The sequence below is a fragment of the Leptonychotes weddellii genome, chromosome 2 (genome assembly GCF_054177405.1).
Source record: "Leptonychotes weddellii isolate Sample4059 chromosome 2, ASM5417740v2, whole genome shotgun sequence".
Classification (NCBI taxonomy): domain Eukaryota; kingdom Metazoa; phylum Chordata; class Mammalia; order Carnivora; family Phocidae; genus Leptonychotes; species Leptonychotes weddellii.
In genome coordinates, this window is record NC_138370.1 from 127,658,684 (window position 1) to 127,680,099 (window position 21,416).

The following is a 21,416-nucleotide window of genomic DNA, read 5'->3' on the forward strand; positions in this document are numbered from 1 at the left end:
CTCAAATAAATAAATGTAATCTTAAAAAAAAAAAGTATTGGAGGTGCATCTGAGTTCTTTCTTTTATGTGTTGCTGGATCTAATCACTGCACTTAATTTATCATACATATCCTTTTAATTGAAATGGAGGGGCTCTTAGATTCTTTTATGTGCAACAAACAGAAAGAAATGGTCATTTCAAACTTTTATTAGAGAACATTAAAAAGAGGGTTTTTTTTTTTGTTACAACTTTCCCATCATTGGCAGGCATTTACTTCTGTTTGGTAATGCTAATATACATTGTTTATTAAAGAAGACCTTTATTATACTTAAATAATGCTTAAATGAAGGGCTTTGAAGTAAATTTTTTTTAAAGATTTTATTTATTTATTTGACAGAGAGAGACACAGTGAGAGAGGGAACACAGGCAGGGTGGGTGGGAGAGGGAGAAGAAGGCGTCCTGTGGAGCAGGGAGCCCGATGCGGGGCTCAATCCCAGGACCCTGGGATCATGACCTGAGCAGAAGGCAGACACTTAACAACTGAGCCACCCAGGTGCCCCTTTGAAGTAAATTTTTTAGTGCTTGCTGCTGTTATGTATGCTCTGTGAAAGATACACAGTCATAGTTTTTGGGAGTGAATTTATGATTATTTTTTTGATACTCACCTTGATAACTCTTTAAGCAAATGCCATGAATAAAAATTTAAAGCTTCCCGGCAGATAAAAGAAAAGGTGATTTTTTGTGCTATTGTAAATGGAATTGTTTCTCTAATTTCTCTTTCTACAGTTGCATTTTTAGTGTATAAGAAAGCAACTGATTTTCTGTGCATTGGTTTTGTATCCTGCCACATTACCGAATTGCTGTATGAGTTCTAGTAATTTGGGGGTGGAATCTTTTGGATTTTCCACATAAAGTATCATATCATCTGTGAAGGGAGAGAGTTTGACTTCTTCTTTGCCAATTTGGATACCTTTTATTTCTTTTTGTTGTCTGATTGCTGTTGCCAGGACTTCTAGTACTATGTTGAACAATAGTGGCGAGAGTGGGCATCCTTGACATGTTCCTAATCTTAAGGGAAAGGCTCCCATCTTTTCCCCATTGAGGATGATATTCGCTGTGGGTTTTTCATAGATGGATTTTATGAACTTGAGGAATGTTCCCTCCCTTGTACTCTGAAGAGACCAAAATCCATTAAGATACCTCAGAATAAACCTAACCAAAGAGGTACAGGGTCTATACTCTAGGAACTATAGAACACTAATGAAAGAAATTGAAGAAGACACAAAGAGATGAAAAAACATTCCATGCTCATAGACCAGAAGAATAAACATTGTTAAAATGTCTACGCTACCCAGAGCAATCTATATCTTCAACGCCATCCCAATCGAAGTTCCAATGACATTTTTCAAAGTGCTGGAACAAACAATCCTAAAATTTGTATGGAATTAGAAAAGACCCTGAATCGCCAAGAAATTGTTGAAAAAGAAAAAGAAAAACAAATAGGCATCACATTGCCGGATTTCAAGCTATATTACCAAGCTTACAAAGCAGTTGTCACCAAGACAGCATGATACTTGCACACAAACAGACATATAGACCAATGGAACAGAATAGAGAGCCCAGATATGGGCCCTCAACTCTATGGTCAAATAATCTTCGACAAAGCAGGAAAAAATATCCAGTGGAAAAAAGACAGTCTCTTCAATAAATGGTGCTGGGAAAATTGGACAGCTATATACAGAAGAATAACTCGACCATTCTCTAACACCATACACAAAGATAAACTCAAAATGAATGAAAGACCTCAATGTGAGACAGGAATCCATCAAAATCCTAGAGGAGAACATAGGCAGTAACCTCTTTGACATTGCCCACAGCAACTTCTTTCAAGATACATCTCCAAAGGCTAGTGAAACAAAAGCAAAAATGAACTTTTGGGACTTGATCAAGATAAAAAGCTTCTGCACAGCAAAGGAAACAGTCAATAAAACAGAGAGACAACCCACAGAATGGGAGAAGATATTTGCAAATGACACTACAGATAAAGGGCTGATATCCAAGATCTATAAAGAACTTCTCATACTCAACACCCAAAAAACAAATAATCAAGTCAAAAAATGGGTAAAAGATATGAACAGACACTTCTCCAAAGAAGGCATACAAATGGCTAACAGACACATGAAAACATATTCATCATCATTAGCCATCAGGGAGATTCAAATCAAAACCACACTGAGCTACCACCTTACACCAGTTAGAATGGCAAAAATTGACAAGGCAAGAAACAACAAATGTTGGAGAGGTTGTGGAGAAAGGGGAACCCTCTTATACTGTTGGTGGGAATGCAAGTTGGTACAGCCACTTTGGAAAACAGTGTGGAGGTTCCTCAGAAAATTAAAAATAGAGCTACCCTATGACCCAGCAATTGCACTACTGGGTATTTACACAAAAGACACAGATGTAGTGAAAAGAAGGGCCATATGCACCCAATGTTCATAGCAGCAATGTTCGCAATAGCCAAACTGTGGAAAGAGCCGAGATGCCCTTCAACAGATGAATGGATAAAGAAGATGTGGTCCATGTATACAATGGAATATTACTCAGCCATCAGAAGGGATGAATACCCAACTTTTGCATCAACATAGATGGGACTGGAGGAGATTACAATAAGTGAAATAAGTCAGAGAAAGTCAATTATCATATTTCACTTATTTGTGGAACATAAAGGATAGCATGGAGGACATTAGGAGAAGGAAAGGGAGAAATGAAGGGGGGGAAATCAGATGGGGTGATGAACCATGAGAGACTATGGACTCCGAGAAAGAAACTGAGGGTTTTAGAGGGTGGGGGGGGGGGGATGGGTTTGCTTGGTGATGGGTATTAAGGAGGGCACGTACTGCATGGAGCACTGGGTGTTATATGAAACAATGAATCGTGGATCACTACATCAAAAACTAATGTATGGTGACTAACATAACATAATAAAATAAAATTAAAAGAAGAAAAGTTTTTTTTCTTATTTTAAGTATTATAATTTAAAAGATACTATATACTAGGTATTTTTAGTGCTTTTAATATGATTTAACTAAAAATAATCAGCTTTCATAAGTCTTCTTAGAAACACGTTTGTAGGGTAAAGAATAATATACTCTATCAAATTTTCTCGTGTAAATCATTTAATTCATTTTAGCATCTTATCATCACCTTGTAAAAGTTACCTTTATCCATTTCATAATTTTGATTAACGAATGTCTAATCTGTGCCTGGTCTACCTCAAAACTACAAATTATCTTTTAAAAATTATCTTTTCAAAGTCCAAATACTGTTGGAAGTAAAAATATCACTAATAATGTATTTTCAATTTTCTCACATTAGTTTTAATCTTCATTAAATTTTTATTGCTTCTAGCTTATTCTTTCTGGATAACATTTTAATCTCATCACTCAAATGAACACAGTGTAAACAGCAGCCATGTGCGTGTTTATGCCCAGTCTCATGTGAATGGGAGCTCAGATTGCTTGTATTCTACATTTCCTGTGGTCAGTATTGATTTTCAAACAGTGATGCTGGATCCTTTTGATTCATTTACACGTTGTTATTGCACCTTTAATGGATAAAGACTCTTTTAATTTGGATCTCTTTGCGGTACTAATAACTGGTAGGTAATTTTTAACTTTTCTTCATAAATTATCTTACTTGCAGTTTGATTACTTTAGGGTTGTTTATATTTCTTAAAGATTTACATGTGTGTATGTGTAGGTATTTATCAAGTCCAGAGCACATTTGTAGAACTCACTGGGTAATATGGAGAACTGGGTAAGTTTAGGGAGAGGTGTTGTTTAGGGTGTTTGTCTAAAGGGATTTCTTTGGTCAAATATGATTCCATTCTGTCTCAGTCCTGAAGCATTTATAATTCATCCACCAAAACAAGCACCATTAATGTTTAAGTGTAATTTCTTTAAATCTTTCTTTTGGGTATAGATTTTAGGAAAAAGTGATCATAAATTTGTACTATTTAAAGATAAATCTTAATTTCATAGGCAATAGAAATGATTGTGTACTGCAATGAAATACACTGATGCTATTTAAGTTTCCTTTAAATATTAAGAATAGAAATGAAAATATTTTTAACTAGAAGAAGATTTAGTATGCTTGAAAGAGTAGTAGGTTTAAGATTTTAGTCTCAGGTTAAATTTGGTTCAGAAATTCAACCCATGTAAATCATGGTCTAAGTAGGGGGGCTATAGAAGATGACTAATTTTGAGCCTCACTTTCTGTAAAAATCATCTGATGTGGGTTCATCTGTGTTGTTCTCAGTGGTGCCATCATTACCATCAAGTGTAGTTTCATAAAATGTGCTAAGGGTAAGTGTTGAAGTGTCATCAGCTGTGATGACAGTATTGGTTGTCATAATAGTTGGAGTTGCGGTGTCAGGAGGGGCAGTGTCATCAAGTGTGGAGGAAGCAGAAGTGGTAGTGGGGAAAGGGGTGTTGGGGGTGTCAGAAATGATCTCTTTGGTGGAAACAGGTGTGTTGGATGCATCAGATGAAGTGATGTAAGGTGCTGCTGTGGTTGCTGCTGTAGTGGCAACAGGCATGGTGGGGGCTGGTAAGATACTAAAGAAAGGAGTGGTTGAAGCGCCAGAGGTGGTGGTCAGGAGAACTGAAGTCATTGTGGCTCTGGGTGTGGTGCTCATAACAGCAGAACCGGTGGTGAGGCCAGGCGTGGCAGTGGCAGCCTGTGTGTCTGTAGAAATGGTAGGAGTGGTTGTAGAGGCTGGTGTGGTAGGATTAGCTGCAGTAACCATGGTGCTGTGAGTAGCAGTGTGTATAGTGCTTGTAGGTGCTGGGGGAAATTCCCCAGTGGTAGGGGAAGAGGTCTCAGAAAATGTAGTGGCAGCTGATGTAGAAAAGAGACTAGCTGTGGTGCTTGCCTCTCTGGTGACAATGGTGGTTCTGGGAGCAGGTGTGGTAGGGACAGTTGTGGCAGCAGAAGTAGTAGTAGTAGTAGTAGTAGTCTGTGTGGGTTAGGAAGAAGATATGGTCAGAGCAGTCAGGGCTGTGCTGGTGGCTGCAGCAGATAAGCTGGTAGAAAGAGCTGTGCTAGTGGCACTTTGTGAGGTGCTGGGGAGGGCAGGAGTACTTGTGATGGTAGCGGGTGATAAGGAGGAGACCGCTGTGGAGGTAACGGGCTCAGTGGTAGTCAGCCTGGAGGTGGTGATGGGGAGAGTGGTAGAGGCGAGTGTGGTGGTGGTAGAAGTGGTGGTGTCAGCCTGAGTGGTGGTTGAGGAGGAAATGGTTGTAGTGGCAGGGATGGAGCTCATAGCAGAGGAGAGAGCACAGCTGTGTCGGTGGCTGGCTGTGTGGAAGCAGAAGGAGCAGGTGTGCTTGTTGTAACAGGTGTGATAGTGGCAGCAGATGAGGAACTGACTTCAGCTGTGGAGCTGGCAACATTTGTGACAGGGGCAGTTATAGTAGTGGGTGTGGTAGGGACAGTTGTGGCAGCAGAACTTGTAGAGACAGACTGTGTGGTAGATGAGGAAGAAGAAATAGCTGAGCTGGTTGGAGCTGTGCTGGTGGCTGTAGTGGTTGAGCTGGCAGGAGGAGCCGTGGTAGTGGCACTTTGTGGGGTGCTGGGAAGGGCAGGAGTACTTGTGGTGATGGTAGCAGGTGATGAGGAGGAGACTGCTGTGGAGGTGATGGGCTTATTGGAAGTCAATGCGGAGGTGGCTGTGGGGAGAGTGGTAGAGGCAGGTGTGGTGGTGGCAGAAGTGGTGGTGTCAGCCTGAGTGGTGGAAGAAGGAGCAGAAGTTGTTGTGGTTGTAAATGATGTTCTGGTAGCAGCAGAGGATAATATCCTGGCTGTGGTAGATGAGACAGAAGTGGCTGTGTTAGGAGGGGTGGTGTTGGAGGTGGCAGAGGAAGTAGAGGTGGAAGCTGATGTGGTAAAGGGAGCAGATGTGGTTGTGGTAGAAATCAATGTGGAAGCAGCTGTGGCGGCATCCTTTGTGGTCATGGCAGGAATGTTGGTAGCCACAGATGTGGTACTTGTGGATGTTGCTGGAGGTGCTCCAAGTGTGGTGGAAGAAACCAAAATATTAGTGGCCTCAGCTACTGTTGTGGTCAGAGATGCAGTGGTTGTTGCAGGAGCAAACATGGCTGTGGCAGCTGTGGTGATGGCAGAACTAGTAGTGACAGACTGTGTAGTGGAAGAGGGAAAAGAAATGGTTGTGGCAGCAGGTGAGCTGGAGTGATCATCAGTGGTGGTGCTGGGCTCTGAGGTGGTAGAAGGAGCTGAAGAGATTGTGGCAGGAAGAGTGGTGACAGAGGCAGCAGCAGTAGTGTCAAGGTCATAGTCAGTAGTAGTGTCATCAAATATGCCAGGGCTCAGTGTTGCCATATCATCTGTGGTGAGCAGGGTACTTGGTACAGTGTCAGTATAAAAAGTTGTGGTATCTTCTATGGTAGTAGGGTGAAGAGCAGAGGAGTCAGATGAAGTAATGGAAATAGGATTCATAGTGATTTCAACTGTGGTCGCAGTGGATATTGATGAACTGAGGGCAGGAGATGTGATGAAAGCTGGCCAAATGCTAGAAGACATGGAGGAAGCTGATAAAGTGCTGGTGGCAGCCAGAGTGGAGGCACCTGGGGTGGAAGGAGCAGGAGTGGGGTTGGAGAAGTGATAGCAGCAGCCTGAGGGGAACTGTCAAGAACAGCAGTGGTTGTGATAGCAAGAGAGGTGCTGGTGGCTTCAGTGGATGAGATGGGGAGGAGGGCTGTAGCTGTGGCCACCTGTGTGGTGCTAAGAGGAGCAGACACATTTGTGGCAGCTTTTGTGGTGACAGAAGCAGCAGAGGAGGGAGTGACTGTGGAAGAAGCTGTGGTAGGAACCTCTGTGGTCATGGCAAGCATATTAGTGGCAGCAGAGGTCATACTTGTGGATGCTGTTGCTCCAAGTGAGGTAGATGAAGCTGATCGACTAGTGACACCAGAGATAGTGGTGGCAGTGGCCGTGGTTGGAAGCACAGCTGTGGAGGTGGCAGTTTGAGTGGTGCTGGAAGGAGTGGAAGTATCCGAGGCAGCAGGCAGGTTGGTGACAAGATCTGTGATAGTAGTAGAGGTGGTTGTAGGAAGAGCAGTAGGAACAGCTGTAGTAGCAGTGGGTGTGGCCAAGGGAACAGCTTTGGAGGTGGAGGACTCTGTGATGGCAGGTGATGTATAGGAAGTAGCAGAGGTGAAGTCAGTAGGGTCAGGTTCATAATCAAATGTAGTGTCATCAGGTGTGCTAGAGTCAGATGTTGATGAATCATCTGCAGTGACCAGGGTAGTGTCAGTGAATGAAGCTGTGGCATCTGTTCTGGTAGTCAACTGCAATATATCAGGGATAGTGGTAGTGGTGGAAGTAAGATCTGCGGTTGTTTCAGGGGTGATCACTGTGGATATTGTTGTGCCTAGGGCAGCAGGTGTGGTGGACTGAGCACCTGTGTTTGTAGAAAGAGAAGCAGTAGTTTTCATGGTAGCTGTGACTGTAGTATCAGAGGGAGTGTTACCAGTCTCTAAACCCATCGGTGTAGAGGTGGTTGTCCATGAAAATGTAGAAATAGATGTAATAGCAGCAGGGGTGCTGGTGAAAACCTGTGCTGTGGTCATAGGAGTTGTAGTGTCCTCAGCAGTGCATGTGGGATTGGTGGCAGCAGACGTGGGGGAGAGAGGTGATTTGGTAATGGAGGTAGAAGCCGGTGAAGAAGAAGGGGTAGAGGGAGCAAGAGTGGTTAAAGCAACAGATGTGATAGAGAGACCTGCTTTGCTGGGAGCACCCTTTGTGGGAAGAGGAGGTGAAGTAACTTTGGGAGCAGATGTGGTAGGGGCAGCTGTGGTGGCAGCAGATGTGTTTCTTGGTGATGCTGTAGAGAGAGAGGCTGTGGTTGTGGATGGCATCTTTGTAGTGTCCACAGCTCTTAAGGTGCTTCCGGCCAAAGTGGTAGCAGTGACTGAAGACAGACTCACTGTGCTGGGAGTTGAAGCAGTGGTAGTAGGAGGTATAGTGGTGGTTAATATAGACTGGGAAACTGATTTTGTGAGAGGAGATGTAGTTTTTGTCACAATTGTTGAGAAATTAGAAGCAGGAGTTGTTCTTGTGTTGATGGATATTGAGCTGGTTGGCTTGATGACTTTGGTGGTAGTAGGAAGGGCTTTAGTGGTTTTCACCACAGATTTGGTCATTTGGGCAGATTTTATAGTAGTAGGGCTGGTGGAAAGAAACTAGGAATTTCAGTCGGTTTTGGTGCTCTAGTGTCAGATGAACTGGTGTCAGCTACAGTATTAATGGTGGTAGTAAGTTTGGTGGTGGGTGCTTCAGGCTTGGTAGAGGTGGTCATTTTTGTAGTAAAAATCACAGGTTTTAAAGTTGTGGTGGATTTGGTTGGAAGGCAGCAGGATTAGAGTTGGTGATGGATTTGGTGGAGGAGATGACTTTGGTTGTAGTAGTAGGTATAGTGATAGTTGTAGAAGATTTATTAGTGCTGGAAGATTTGATGGTAGGGGCTGCTGACTGGGCAGTTGTGGAGGATTTGGGAGTATTAATGACAGGTTTGGTGGAAATAGTGGATTTTGTGGCTGTAGCTGTTGGATTAGAAGTTAGGGAAGATTTGGTGATAGAGGCCAGTGAGTTTGTGGTGGGCTTTCTGCTAGTTGATACATATGGAATGGCTGCAGAAGCTTTGGTGGTCACTAAAAACGGTCCTGAGGATACAGCTTTAGAGGTTGTTGGGTTGTTGGGTTGTTGGGTTGTTGGGTTTTAGAAGTTGTTGGCAACTTTCCAGGTTGTATGGTAGGAAGTACCCCTGGATGCTGCTGCTGATATCCAGGTTTAGGTTTCAATGCTGGCTTTTGACCAGGTCTGTATGGGCAAAGTTGGGGCTTTTTACCTGGTTGCTTTCCACAATGTTTGTGTGAGCCAGGGTGTTGGATGGGTTTATATAGATGAAGATAAAGTGGGTTGGGATATTGTTTTTGTATAGCAGGATGCCAGAGTGAAGGCACCTTTGGTCTAGGTATTGATTGACTAGGGAGATGAAACCAAGGGCCTGGTTGAGGAGGTCTTGAATAACAGGGTGGATTCTTTGCCTTGCTGCTTTTCGTTTGCATGATTGCTTTTGCCTTAGGTTTTCTTTGGCCAGATTGTTTTCTTATTGGTTTACTCAAATGATGCCCTGAGGGCCCAGTCTGATGATGTTTGGGAATATTTGGACCAGTTTTTACTTGACTTGTTTGTTGCTTTATGGTTGGATTTTTATGAAGTTTTGCTTGGCTGGATGTTTTCTTGGGACTTAATGGTTGTGGTTTGGTTTGACTATGACCTTTTCTTAGACCATTTGGAATTGGAGGTAGTTTGGGTACTTTTGGCTTTTGTTGAAATTTGGTCCCACAGGAAGGTTTAGGTTTCCTTGATAACTTTTTAGTAGTTTTGCCTGGCTGATATTTGATAATTCTAGGTTTTTTAAGAGCTGATGGGTTTCTATGATTTGAGAGTTGGTAGCTGTTTTGTTGCACAGGAGATTTTTGAAGAGGTCTTGATTGGCCAGATGGACAGTGTTTACACACAGGTCTCTGTTGGCCAGGTTGTTTTTTTACCTTTTTGGTTCTCTTTGGTCTGTTTGCAACAGGTTTTGACTTTCCAGATTGCTTAGCAGCATTTAGATGATATTTCCTTTGGTAAATTTTCTTTTGTATAGGAGTCTTATATATTTTATGTGAACCTACTGCTTGTGGTTTAGTTTGGTGCTGGCCATCTCCTTTATCACCTAAAACTGCAGGTGAATTAGATCTTTTTGGATTTTGCTGAACTTTGGTTATAAAGTGAGGTGTAGGTTTTCTTGGAAATTTTTTAACTGTTTTTCCTTGCCGAGATTTGGTTTTGTTAATTTTTTGGGGAGCTGTTGAATTCATGTAACTTGGGAGATGGTTGACATTTTGTATGTAATTTTTTTGACCAGGCTTGGGTTGACCAGGTTGGTGATGTCTGGGTCCAGTTGGGTGAGGTTTATGTTGACCAGTTTTCTGCTTTACCTTCTTATTTCTGTTGTTTCTATTCGCTCTAGCCTTAGGTTTTGAGATTGTAGTTTGTTTGATTTCAGAAATAATGAAATGTTTTCTCTGGTTGGTTTGCTTTTGTACTGGAGTTTTGTTTGACTGGATTAGTGCTTGATGGTTATATTTTTATGAAGTTTTGATTGATCAACTATTTTTTGTAGTTTAGGTTGGTGTCGACCAGTTCTCTTGCCAGTTGAAGATGTAGATGGTTTGGACTGTTTTGAGTTTTGTTGAACATTGCTAATGGAATGAGATTGGAATCTCTTTGCTAATTCTTTAGTAGTTTTACTTTGGTGAAATTTGGTTCTTTTAAATTTTTGGAGAGCTGTTGATTTCCTGAGGCTTTGTGTTTGTTGGCTACTTTGTGGCACAGGAGATTTTTGATGAGAATTAGGTTGACCATATGAATGAGGTCCAGGCTTGGCTATCACTAATCTTTTTTGTCCATTTGCTTTTGTTTTTAGTTTAGAACGTGTAGTCTTTCTTATTTCAGTAGTGTTGAAATGGCCTTTCCTCTGGTCGTTTTGCTTTTTTGTAGGATTTTTTACTTGATGTTGTTGTTTAATAACTATTCTTCTGAAGTTTTTGTTGGCTGGATATTTTTTGCTGGACTGGTATCTGTGGCTTTGCTTGTTGGTGATCACTTAAAAATGAAGATACTTTGGTTTGGCTTGTGTTCTGCTGAATAATAGTACTTGTGGGAGATTTTGATTTCTGTAGTAAGTTTTTAGGTATTTTGCCTGTATGAGATTTAAATGTGCTAGATTTTTTGTTAGCTGTTAATTTTGTATTATTTTGTGGTTGGTGGCTCCTTTTTTGTGAAAGAGATATCTGATTAGGTTTTGAATGACCAAGTTGATGGTTTCTAGGCCTAGATTTCTTAGGTCTCACCTTACTGGTTTGTTGTTTTGTCTCTTTAGATTTGTTTTGTCCACCAGATTTTTCCTTAGGCTTTGATAATGGGGTGAGTTTTGTTTGAGAATTATTGAAATTGTATTGTCTCTGGCTAGTTTGCTTTTGTAAAGAAGTTCTTATTTGACTACTGGATGTTGCTTCATGGTTTTATTTTTTGGAAATTTTGATTTACCAGACGTTTTCTGTGGACCTAATGTTTGTTGCCTCATTTGACGCTGACTATATCTTTTACCAGTTGAAGCTGCAGATAGCTTCGTCAAATCTGAGTTCTGTTGATTATTTACACTGGAAAGAGATTTAGATTGCTTTGGTAATATTTTAGGAGTTTTGAGTAGATAAGATTTGGTATTGCTAGGTCTTTTGTGAGCTGTTATATCCATGTTATTTTGGAGTTGGTGGCTTTTTTGATGTGCAGATTTCTGACTAGCTTTTGTTTGGCTTATTTGATGGTTTTTAGTCCCACTTAGGTAATATCTCTTTATAACACGCTGTTCTTTTGTGTGTTTATTTTGATTTTGTTCAGATTTTTTTTTTTTTAAGATTTTATTTATTTATTTGACAGAGAGATAGAGCCAGAGAGCACAAGTGGAGGGAATGGCAGCGGGAGAGGGAGAGGCAGGCTCCGCACTGAGCAGGGAGCCAGATGTGGGGCTCGATCCCAGGTCCCTGGGATCATGACCTGAGCCGAAGGCAGACGCTTAACCATCTGAGCCACCCAGGCGCCCCTGTTCAGATGTTTTTGACTGAGATTTTGGTTGGCTAGGTATTCTTGGGTTACTTAATAGGTTTAGCTTAGTTTTGGGCTTAACATTTTTTTGAAATGAAGGAAATTTGGGTTGATCTAATTTTGAATGAGTGTAGGTATCCGTGAGAGGTTTATTACTTTTAATTAACTTTTGAGCAGGTTTACCTGCGTCAGGCTTGGTAGTTCTAGATCTTGGTTTAACTGGAAAATTCAGATAATTTGAGGGTTGTCGGTTATTTTGTTGTGTAGCAGAGCTTTGACTAGATTTTATCTTTGGAGATCTCTTTGGACCAGTGGGATTTAAATGAGCTTGAGAGCCTCCAGATCTTTGTTGTGCAGATGGATTTAGCTGAGTGGGAATCCTACCACTTTTCCTCAAGAAAAGTACTTGCTGAGGTGAAGATGATGCTTGTGCAGATGGATTCACTTGTCTGTTTTTCAGCCTATTTTGTCTCTCTTGTGTTGTACTTGTCTACAGGAAAAAAAAAAAAAGGAAAAGCATTTAGCATAAATAACCCTCATTTAAAATTTCATGGGTTCAAAATCTTGAGTGAGTAAGCTTTCTTTATGCATTGCTAAAATTCTGTTATTATTGGATGATAGGGAAAACTTTTTTTTTCTGAGACAACTGCTGTATTGGGAATAGAACTTTGGTTTAGGAGGATGCTCCAGATATCACATGGTGGCTACCAGCACAGAGTCACAGAACTTGCCACATCTTGTACCCCTGACTGATGCTCTGGAGTAGAATGTGAAACTCTGAGTCTTATATTTGACTGTAATGCTTCCAATTCATAGAGGGACTAAAGCAAATTATATTCAGAGCCATTAGTTTAAGGGACCGGTACATTTTAGGTGCTCAGTATATGCTTACTGGAGAATATATAAATAGAAATATGCTTTATATATTTAAAAAATAGTATATATTCATATTTCTAAAAAGAGCCTCTATTGTACAATAGCTTTCCAAAAAATTTTTCTCTACTACTTCCTCTTTAACCTTTCTTGGCACATCCTCCAGACAACTTAGTAATTTACCTTCATGAAAACTTCCTCTAATCTTTGCAGTTTTGCTATGAAACACTCCCATCCTCCAACTCAGTAGTTTTTGTTGAATTAATATTTTTGAATTTTCTTAGGGTACTGAATCAATTATTTCTACCTCTTTATGATTTGATCCAAGTCTGTAATTTGAACTTTTAAATTCTGCATTATGTTTGCTTAATTTTTGACCTGACTTACTAGTTCTGTATGTTGTTTTGGTGATTGTCTGAGCTCGAAAACCCTTGGTTCACATCTTTGCTTGTCAGAAATCCTACACATTCTTTGATACTATAGGTACTACCTGCTGCTTCTTGCTGAAAGTGATTTCTAGTTTTGAATGTGGCATCTATTCTATTTTGCATTGATATACAATTACTTATTTGTATATATCATTTTTTACCCCACTAAAATGTAGTCCCTTACAGCCAGAAATTATACATTATTTATTCTTTGTTTCCTTGCTAATTATAGTGTCTTTCATAAAAAGGCCACAAAAATATTTATTGATTGAATAAGTATTTGACAGTTTGCATTACAACCACCTTAAGACTTTTCTCCTTCATCCTAAATATCACTAGTTTCCTTACCATTCCATTGCCATATAAAAACAATTTTCAAATCATTCACCTGCTTGAATTTTTTCTACTGAATATTTTCTGTTTTTTCAGTGTTCTCCATTAATATGTTCCTGAATTTTATTATTTTATTTTTATATTGAAGCTAGTGTTTACTGAGTGTTTGTTATAAACCAGGATCCTCTCTCAGCACCTCTGTTATCAAATCACCTTCTAACATCACAGCCCTGTGAGGTGGGTGTGTTTTAATTAGTGTAGGCCTCAGCTGCCCTGTTGGCGCAGGCTCAGTTCACTTTACTTGTTTGAATAGCTGCCTACACTATTGACTCACTATTGACTAGTGTAACTAAAGTGATTTGTAGTCAACTTTAAGTTTCTATGTATTTTTTAAAAAATTGATTTTAGTTTATGATATTTCTTATATTCTTTTCAAGTTGGCTTTGAAAAATTGAAATGGAGAACAATTTATTACTGGGAGACACAGTACTATATATGTTAATATGTAAAAGCACAGACTTTGGAATCACGTGGACTTGTTTCAGTATTGTGGTTTTGACGCTAACCAGCTACGTAACCTTGGGGCACTTTCTCTTTAACCAATCTATGATTTGGTTTATAATATATACATTGTGAAATTATAATAATAGTACCTATTTTTAAGGTTCTTGTGAAAAGTGAAATAAAAATTTAATTAGTTAATGTATAGTAGGCATATAGTAAGAGTCCACAAAAGCCGGCTGCTATTATTAATTTCTTTTTGGTTAATTTCATTCTGTCAACTCTGAACCAGTTTTTCAAGCCTCTGCAGATGTGGTAATACGTGGTCTGAGGAGAGGTAGTAAATAGTGAGTAAGGGTAAATATGTGAAATGCTAGAGCAATCACTGGTGTTGGTGTCCCTGGAATTTTCTTTGAATATAAGGTAGACCTACATTGCAACATAATCATTATAACTGATCCTTTCTTTATCACTAGAGGATGGGTACCTTTAGGTTCTGGTGGCTGTCTTATTTATAGTGTGTATATTGTAGGAGACACTATACTAGGGAGAAAGGGAGATTGCAGAAATAAAGGGCAAATGTGAACAAAATACTGAGTGGTAGGATGAGTAGACAAAGAGCTAATTATTTTTGACAGACAAAATAAATATTTTTCAGAAAATAAAACACTTGATATTTTGAAAAAAAAGTAGAAATAAATACATTTTTTTGAATGATTATTCTGCCCTGACATAAAACATATTATGAAATGGCAATTGTATCAGCATGGACAAAGTTTAAGAAAATATAGCAAGAAAAATCAGCTTATTGGAAATTGAGTGCTGACTAAAGAAGAGAATATTGATACTGAGAATTTGGAAAACAAGTTGTCACTCTCTTGGTTTTGTAGTTTCAGTTCACATCCTGCATAATGTAAGAAGCTTTAAGGTAAGAATTTAGAGTGATTTCAGACTTAGCAGGCACCTAGCAGAAGCATATATAGATTTCATTTCTGGAGGAACTCACCTCCAATCCAGGCCTCAAAGAATGAGAAGCCCATAGTCAAAAATAATTGACTTCATGTGGAAACAAGGCACATCAATGATAATCAGCAGAAACAATAACAGCTAAATTATACCTTCAAAGGACTTCAGATAATGGAATTATCTGACAAAAATTTAAAGATATATCTTGAAAACATGTACAGGAACAAAATACCATGAAAACAATAAGGTAAATTTTAAAAGAAGCAAATTATCTTCTAGAAAGGAAAAAAGAAACCTAGTAATTGAATCAAAGAACTCATTTAAATATATCCATATTTAACTACAGATTAGGTACAACTCAAGAGAAAACGGGAATATGAAGAAGTTATCCAGAATACAGCACAGAGAGCAAATAAATGAACAATATAAAAAGTGTTAAAATGGAAGATGGAGTGACAAGGACTAGGCTAACATAACTTTCTTGGAATGTGATAGAGGTATTATTTTAAGGGATAACAGCTGGGAATTTTCTAGAACTGCTAAAAGACACCAACCCACAGATTTAAGAAGCCTGATACCAAATAAATGCACAAAATGAAATCTCTCCTTATACATTATAGTGAAACTGTAGAACATCAAAAACCAAAGAGAAAATCATAAAAAAGCCTGAAAATGATAAAAGAAAAGACAAATTCCCTTAAGAATGAAGGTGAATTTTCCATTGTTGTTTCCATTAACAACAGAAATCAGTGCTTTGCTAAAAGAAAAGTTTCATCCTAAAATTCTATGCCTTATGATTATATTGGGCAAAGAAAGTGGTGAACACCTGGTAAATCTAGTTAAACATTGCCTGTGTGCATGGTGGAGTGACCCTGGACCTCTCCTCTTTCCCATCTATGTGCATTCCCTAGGTGAGCATTCCATTCTGCTGGATAATGACAAATCCCTAAGTCCCTCACTCCTCTACTTTTTCTGTAGAGTTAATTCTTACCCTGTTTTCTTTCCTAAGAATCTCCCAAACCTCTTCCATTCTTATTCTCACCTGATAGGTTACCTTGCTTCCTCCTTTCCTGAGAAAACTGAACAATCAGGAAAACTTCTTTAAACTTCCACAATATCTACCCTCCTACCAACATGTGCACGCATCTACTCTCATCTTTCCACTTGCCACCAAAGAGGTAAATCTGCTCTATGTAAAAGTAATCCACTTGTGCTCTAATTCCTACTCCCTATTTCCTACTCAAAGATGTTGCTCTTGCAGTTACCCTGCATCAATATTTTGCTCCTCCAAAAACGTTTCTATCAGCATAAAAACATACTTCTTTTATTTTTGGAAAATAATATTTATTTATTGTGTGGCTTCTTAATTTTTAATTTATTTATTTTTTAAAGATTTTATTTATTAGAGAGAGAACACGAGTGGAGGGGGGAGGGGCAGAGTGAGAGGGAGAATTAGATTCCCCACTGAGCAGGGAGCCTGATGCCCCCTGGGCTCCATCCCAGGACTCTGGGATCATGACCTGAGTCAAAGGTAGATGCTTAACCAACTGAGCCACCCAGGCACCCCTGTGGTTTTAAAAAAAATTTTAATTCCTATAATATATTAAAATACTATATTAGTTTCAGGTATACAATATAGTGCTTCAACAGTTCCATATTTCACCTAGTGCTCATCATGACAAGTGTACTCTTTAATCCCCATCACCTATTTTACCCATCCCCCTACCTACCCCCCCTTTGGTAATCATCAGTTTGTTCTCTATAGTAAAAACATATTTCTTGACTTACTTTCCCCACCAGTTATAACACATTCCTTTGCAGAAAAACACCTGGAAAGAGTTAATTATTCTTACTCCAGATGCACTTCTCTCTTAAACTCCCTTCAATATTTTATCCTTACTCTTTCACAGAAGTCATTGTTTTCAAGATAACCAATAACCTCTATGTAGTGGTCAATTCATAGTCTTCATTTTATTTGATCTGTTATCGCATTTGACACAGCTGGTCACTCCTTTTGGGAATATTTTTTGTTTTTTTAAGTTGGCTTCATGAATACTAACACTCTTAAATTTTCTAAGGCATGGTTCTTTCTTTTTCTCTGATGTCTTAATTTTGTACGGCCTGTGGTTCATTCTTGGGGGCTCTTGTCTTCTCTGTCTATACTCCCTTGGTCATCTCATTTAATCTCATGCCACACAAATTTATAACATCCTCCTGGTCTTTTCCCTGAACTCAGAATCATCCATCCAACTGTTTCCTTGAAATCTCTACTTGAATTGTTTATTTTTTATTTATTTATTTTAAAAGATTTATTTATTTGAGAGAGAGAGCACACGCATGCAGGAGTGAGCACGGGGAGGGATAGAGGAAGAGGGAGAGAGAGAGAAACTGCAGCAGACTCCTCACTGAGCTTAGCGTCTGACTCAGAGCTTGATCCCACAACCCGGACATCATGACCTGAGCAGAAACCGAGTCAGACAATCAACTGCGTGTGCCACCCAGGGGCTCTTCTACTTGAATTGTTTAATAACAGTTTCATAATGATTACATCAAAACTGAACTTCTGACCTCCAAAACTTTTGCAAGTTTCTGGGGAAAGCTTTCCCCATCTAAGTTAATGGCAACTCTACCTTCTAGTTGTTTAGGATAAGACTTTAGAGTCAAACGGCTTTTCTCTCATGCCTCCCACCCAGTCCATCCTGTTGGCTCTACTTCAAAATATATCCAGGATTTGATGACTTCTAATCATCTCTACTGCTACCACTGTGCCCTAAGCCAACAGCATCCTTCACTGCAGCAACTGCCTAGTCATCTTATTTCTAGTCATACCTTCCTACAGTTAATTCTCAACGTAATAACTAGTCTGCTTAAAACATAAGTCAGATCGATACAAAATATAGGTTATTCTCAACACAGCATCCAGTATGTTTAAAAGATAAAACAAATCATGTCATACCTTCACTTAATACCCTCCAGTGTCTGTTGATTTCACTGAGGAAAAGTTAGACTTTTTACTATGACCTCTAAGGCATTATGTGATCTAGCTTCCATTACCTTTCTGGTAATTTTCCTCTCACTAACTCAACTCCAGTCATATGGGCTTCCTTGTTGTTCTTTGAAAACACCAGGCACACTTTCACTTGTTCCCTCAGCTATTTCCTTTAAAATCATGTTTTTAGTCATCTTTTCAGAGGTGTTCCCTGGCTATCTAATCAAAAAAAATTTAGACTGATTCCCTTGTATACCACCTGTCCTTTCTTAATTTTTTCTCCTTAACATTTATTACCACTAGCATATCATGTATTTATTTATTGTTTATTTTGCTTACTACTGTATCCCAGTGTCTAGAATAATATGTAGTACTTGGTAGAGGCTCAATAATTGTTTGTTGTTGAATGAATGATTTTTACAGTGGTTTATTTCAGCCTCCAAAGGAAAAATATAACTGCTTAGTACATATAAAAATTTGGGTTACATATTAATAGCTTTAAAGTGCATATTAATGTCTTTAAATCATATATGAAAACAGACTGGACTCAGCGGTACTTACTGAGAAGCAGGTTGTGAGTGCCAAGAGGCCCAGGGTCAAGTAGAGCCCTTTCATTCTTCCCATCTGCTCCCTGAAAGAACAAAGATTGCTCATTTTTAGTTGTCTAGATAGCAACTATATATCTGACAAATTATTATTATCAATACAACTATTTCTTGTAGAGGAAATTTTTAAGAGTCATGAGGAAATCATTTGAAATCTCTTAAGGAGGCAAAATATTAATGCCAAGACATAATATTTTAGTTTTAATTCATGTTACATTGAATAATACATTTGCATTCTTAGAAAATAGGCTGTTTTATAATTTAAAATTTAAAAAATGACTAAGTATGTAGAAGAGAAAATAGCAATATTGAACCATTTTGATTTTTCAGAATATCATCATTATTCAAATGGCGCTTCAAACTGCATTTCAGCATTGAATATAAATACTTCATGGATTTAGTTAATTTTTGTATTATTAAGTTACCACTTCCTCTACTACTGTCGACTCTTATACTATAAGAGTTAATATGATTAAATCAGATCTTTCATTGTATTGAGAATTCACTTTATGAAGTCATGGGATATGAGAGTTAAAGGATTTGAGAGCCAATGATGATTTCTGACCCATTAGTGCAGTATGTCCTGAGAACACAAAATATATCCAGGATTTGATGACAGGTCTTGAAAACAGGTCCACCATTTACTGAATAGCTACCATTTACTGAGCTGTTCTAAGAAATGGGCTCATGTTTTATTTGCATTGGTCACTTAATTCTAGAAACAACTCTAGGAAGTAGATAAAATTATCCTCATTTATAGATAGAGATACTAAGAAAAAGTTTAAGCAACTCGTCTGAGCTCTCAAAGCCAGTAAGTGACAAAGCTAGGATTTGAAAACATGATTTTCTGACTCGAAAGCATCTGTTATATTATTGCGGACAATCTAAAAATAGTATATTTTTCTCCAAAAACTCCACAAGAAAGAAGAGAAAGCTTTTTTTTTGTGGGAGGAACATCTCTAATTTGGTCTTTTTTTTGTTAGCTGTATGTGCTTCTCTGGGAAATTAATTAACTGTGAAAAGAATAATGGAGTAAGAGAATTACACAGTTAATATTTTAAAAAATTTACTCTTTCCATCTATAATAGATGTTGTAGTTAAATTTCTGAGTAGAAATAATATGAACCACAATATTCAGCCATATGTTAAGACAAACATTCAGTTAGTTTAAGCCTATGGTCAAGTGAGTGAATGTTATTTGACATCAAAAGTTTGGAAGAAAAGTCTAGAAATACCTGTTAGAGGAGGCCTGGCTCTTCTACATAGGGCTTAATGAATTCTTTATCATATCCTACCACATACACCAAATATACCAAATATATACAAACAGCATCAGTGACCACACTTTCATTAAAGGCATATCAGAAATTCATCCTATCAGAGTGCCTGAAATTTTTTTATTAACTTGAAAAATCCAAAGTTAAAAGAACTAGTCTGAGTCTTTTCAAAAGCCTCTATTGAAAATTACTAGTACTTACTCTTGTGGTATCCTTCCTTCCCGATGTGGTCAAAATACTAGTAATGGATCCGGTCAGTGACTGTTTTCGAGCATTTTCATGACCCAGGAATAAGTGAAGACTAAGGAATCAAGAAGAACCAGTGAGGCAACCGTGGTTTTTATAACCTGTTGTTTTTCCTATCCCATTCTTTTTAGAGATATAAAATATTTTGCTGGAAGAGGTCACGACTGGATTGAAGGGTTCTGCTTGAACAAAAGAATAGATGGTTGTCATCTACTGTGTTTGACAGTTGTCCTTTGTCTTCTTTCCTAATGAACAGTTGTGTTGTGGTTCACTGTGCCAGGGTTTTCCAAGTGCCTAAATTAGGTTTTTGGGAGGTTTTGGTAACATATGTGCCTGGGGGCGTTGCAAAGCACCAAGGTTTCCATAATTCTTAAGAAGGCCTAATGGTCTTAATAAAAAAAAGAAAAAAAGGCTGTTATACTCCATGTTCATTTTATCCAAGATACAATATACAAATTGGAAAAGAACATAAAAAGCATTGAAGACATGACAGTGATATTATAAAATATTAATGATAGGAGCTTATTTTATTTGTTCTGTAAATCCTAGGACATAGTTTTATTTTGCATCTACCCCACTGTGCCTTTTATTATAATGTATACATATGTCTAACTGGGTAGGGACATGCTTGATGTCTTGTTCTCCTTTGTATTGGTCACAGCTTCTGGCATGGAATATTGTGCAAATCAGCCACTTAATATCTGCTTGCTGAATATGATTTTATTATATCTTACAGATGATATAATTTATTTTAGAAGTAGAATATGTAACTTCAGGCAGTATTCATTGGGTCACATTCTGTCCTCCTATTCAAAAATATGTAGGGGAATACTTGGACTATTAGATGTACAATTAAAATAGAAATTATTCATAACTTTTATGCTTATCGTTTACTTCACTTTTGGGGCTCTGTCACTATTCTTTTTTCTCCTGCTTCTCACATAATATTTGACTACTTAGCCATCAAATTGGGACTTCTCAAATTGAATTTATGAAGCCATCCTTGGTGAGATTCCTTTAGGAAGGAATTTCCTTTATGAAGCCATCCTTGATGAAATTACCAGCATTGTAGACCTTTTCTCCCTGTCTCATCTCTTAGTGCTTTGATTATTGTTTAGTACCCCATAATTTAGTCCCCTGTCATATTTTATGATGATAAAGATACATTATGTATCTCTCTTCTCTCTTTCATTTTTTCTTGCATCTGGTTATCCATGATTTGCAGTCAAAGTGTCAGTGAAGGATCTCTTGAGATATTTTCTCTTCTGTTTTCATGAAAGTTTCATAGTTACCAAAAATGGGTCCATAGCTTTAATTTGGGTAGTCCTTGTGCTCTGAAGTGTATAACTCTGGTGTTATGCTAATGAAATTTGTTAGTTTAGAGTACAGATTTGCCTTGTTTTAATAATGTCAACATTCAGTAATCTAAGATTATTAGTTAAAATACAAACTCTTACATTAGGACAGGTAGTAAATATATGTGAT

General features: G+C 38.3%; 1 protein-coding gene across 1 annotated transcript in view; it reads right to left on the reverse strand.

Moving 5' to 3' along the window:
* Positions 1 to 4,234: 4,234 nt before the first annotated feature.
* The window catches only part of LOC145720381 (uncharacterized), a gene marked incomplete at its 5' end in the record, with an annotated part of 59,777 nt that continues 42,595 nt past the window's right edge, over positions 4,235 to 21,416 (reverse strand). The window contains 4 exons of the mRNA XM_081813149.1: positions 4,235 to 6,401; positions 6,509 to 8,227; positions 8,732 to 9,824; positions 11,897 to 12,203. Of these exons, the coding sequence (XP_081669275.1) occupies positions 5,300 to 6,401; positions 6,509 to 8,227; positions 8,732 to 9,824; positions 11,897 to 12,203 (4,221 nt within the window). The remainder of the gene's footprint in view (positions 6,402 to 6,508; positions 8,228 to 8,731; positions 9,825 to 11,896; positions 12,204 to 21,416) is intronic.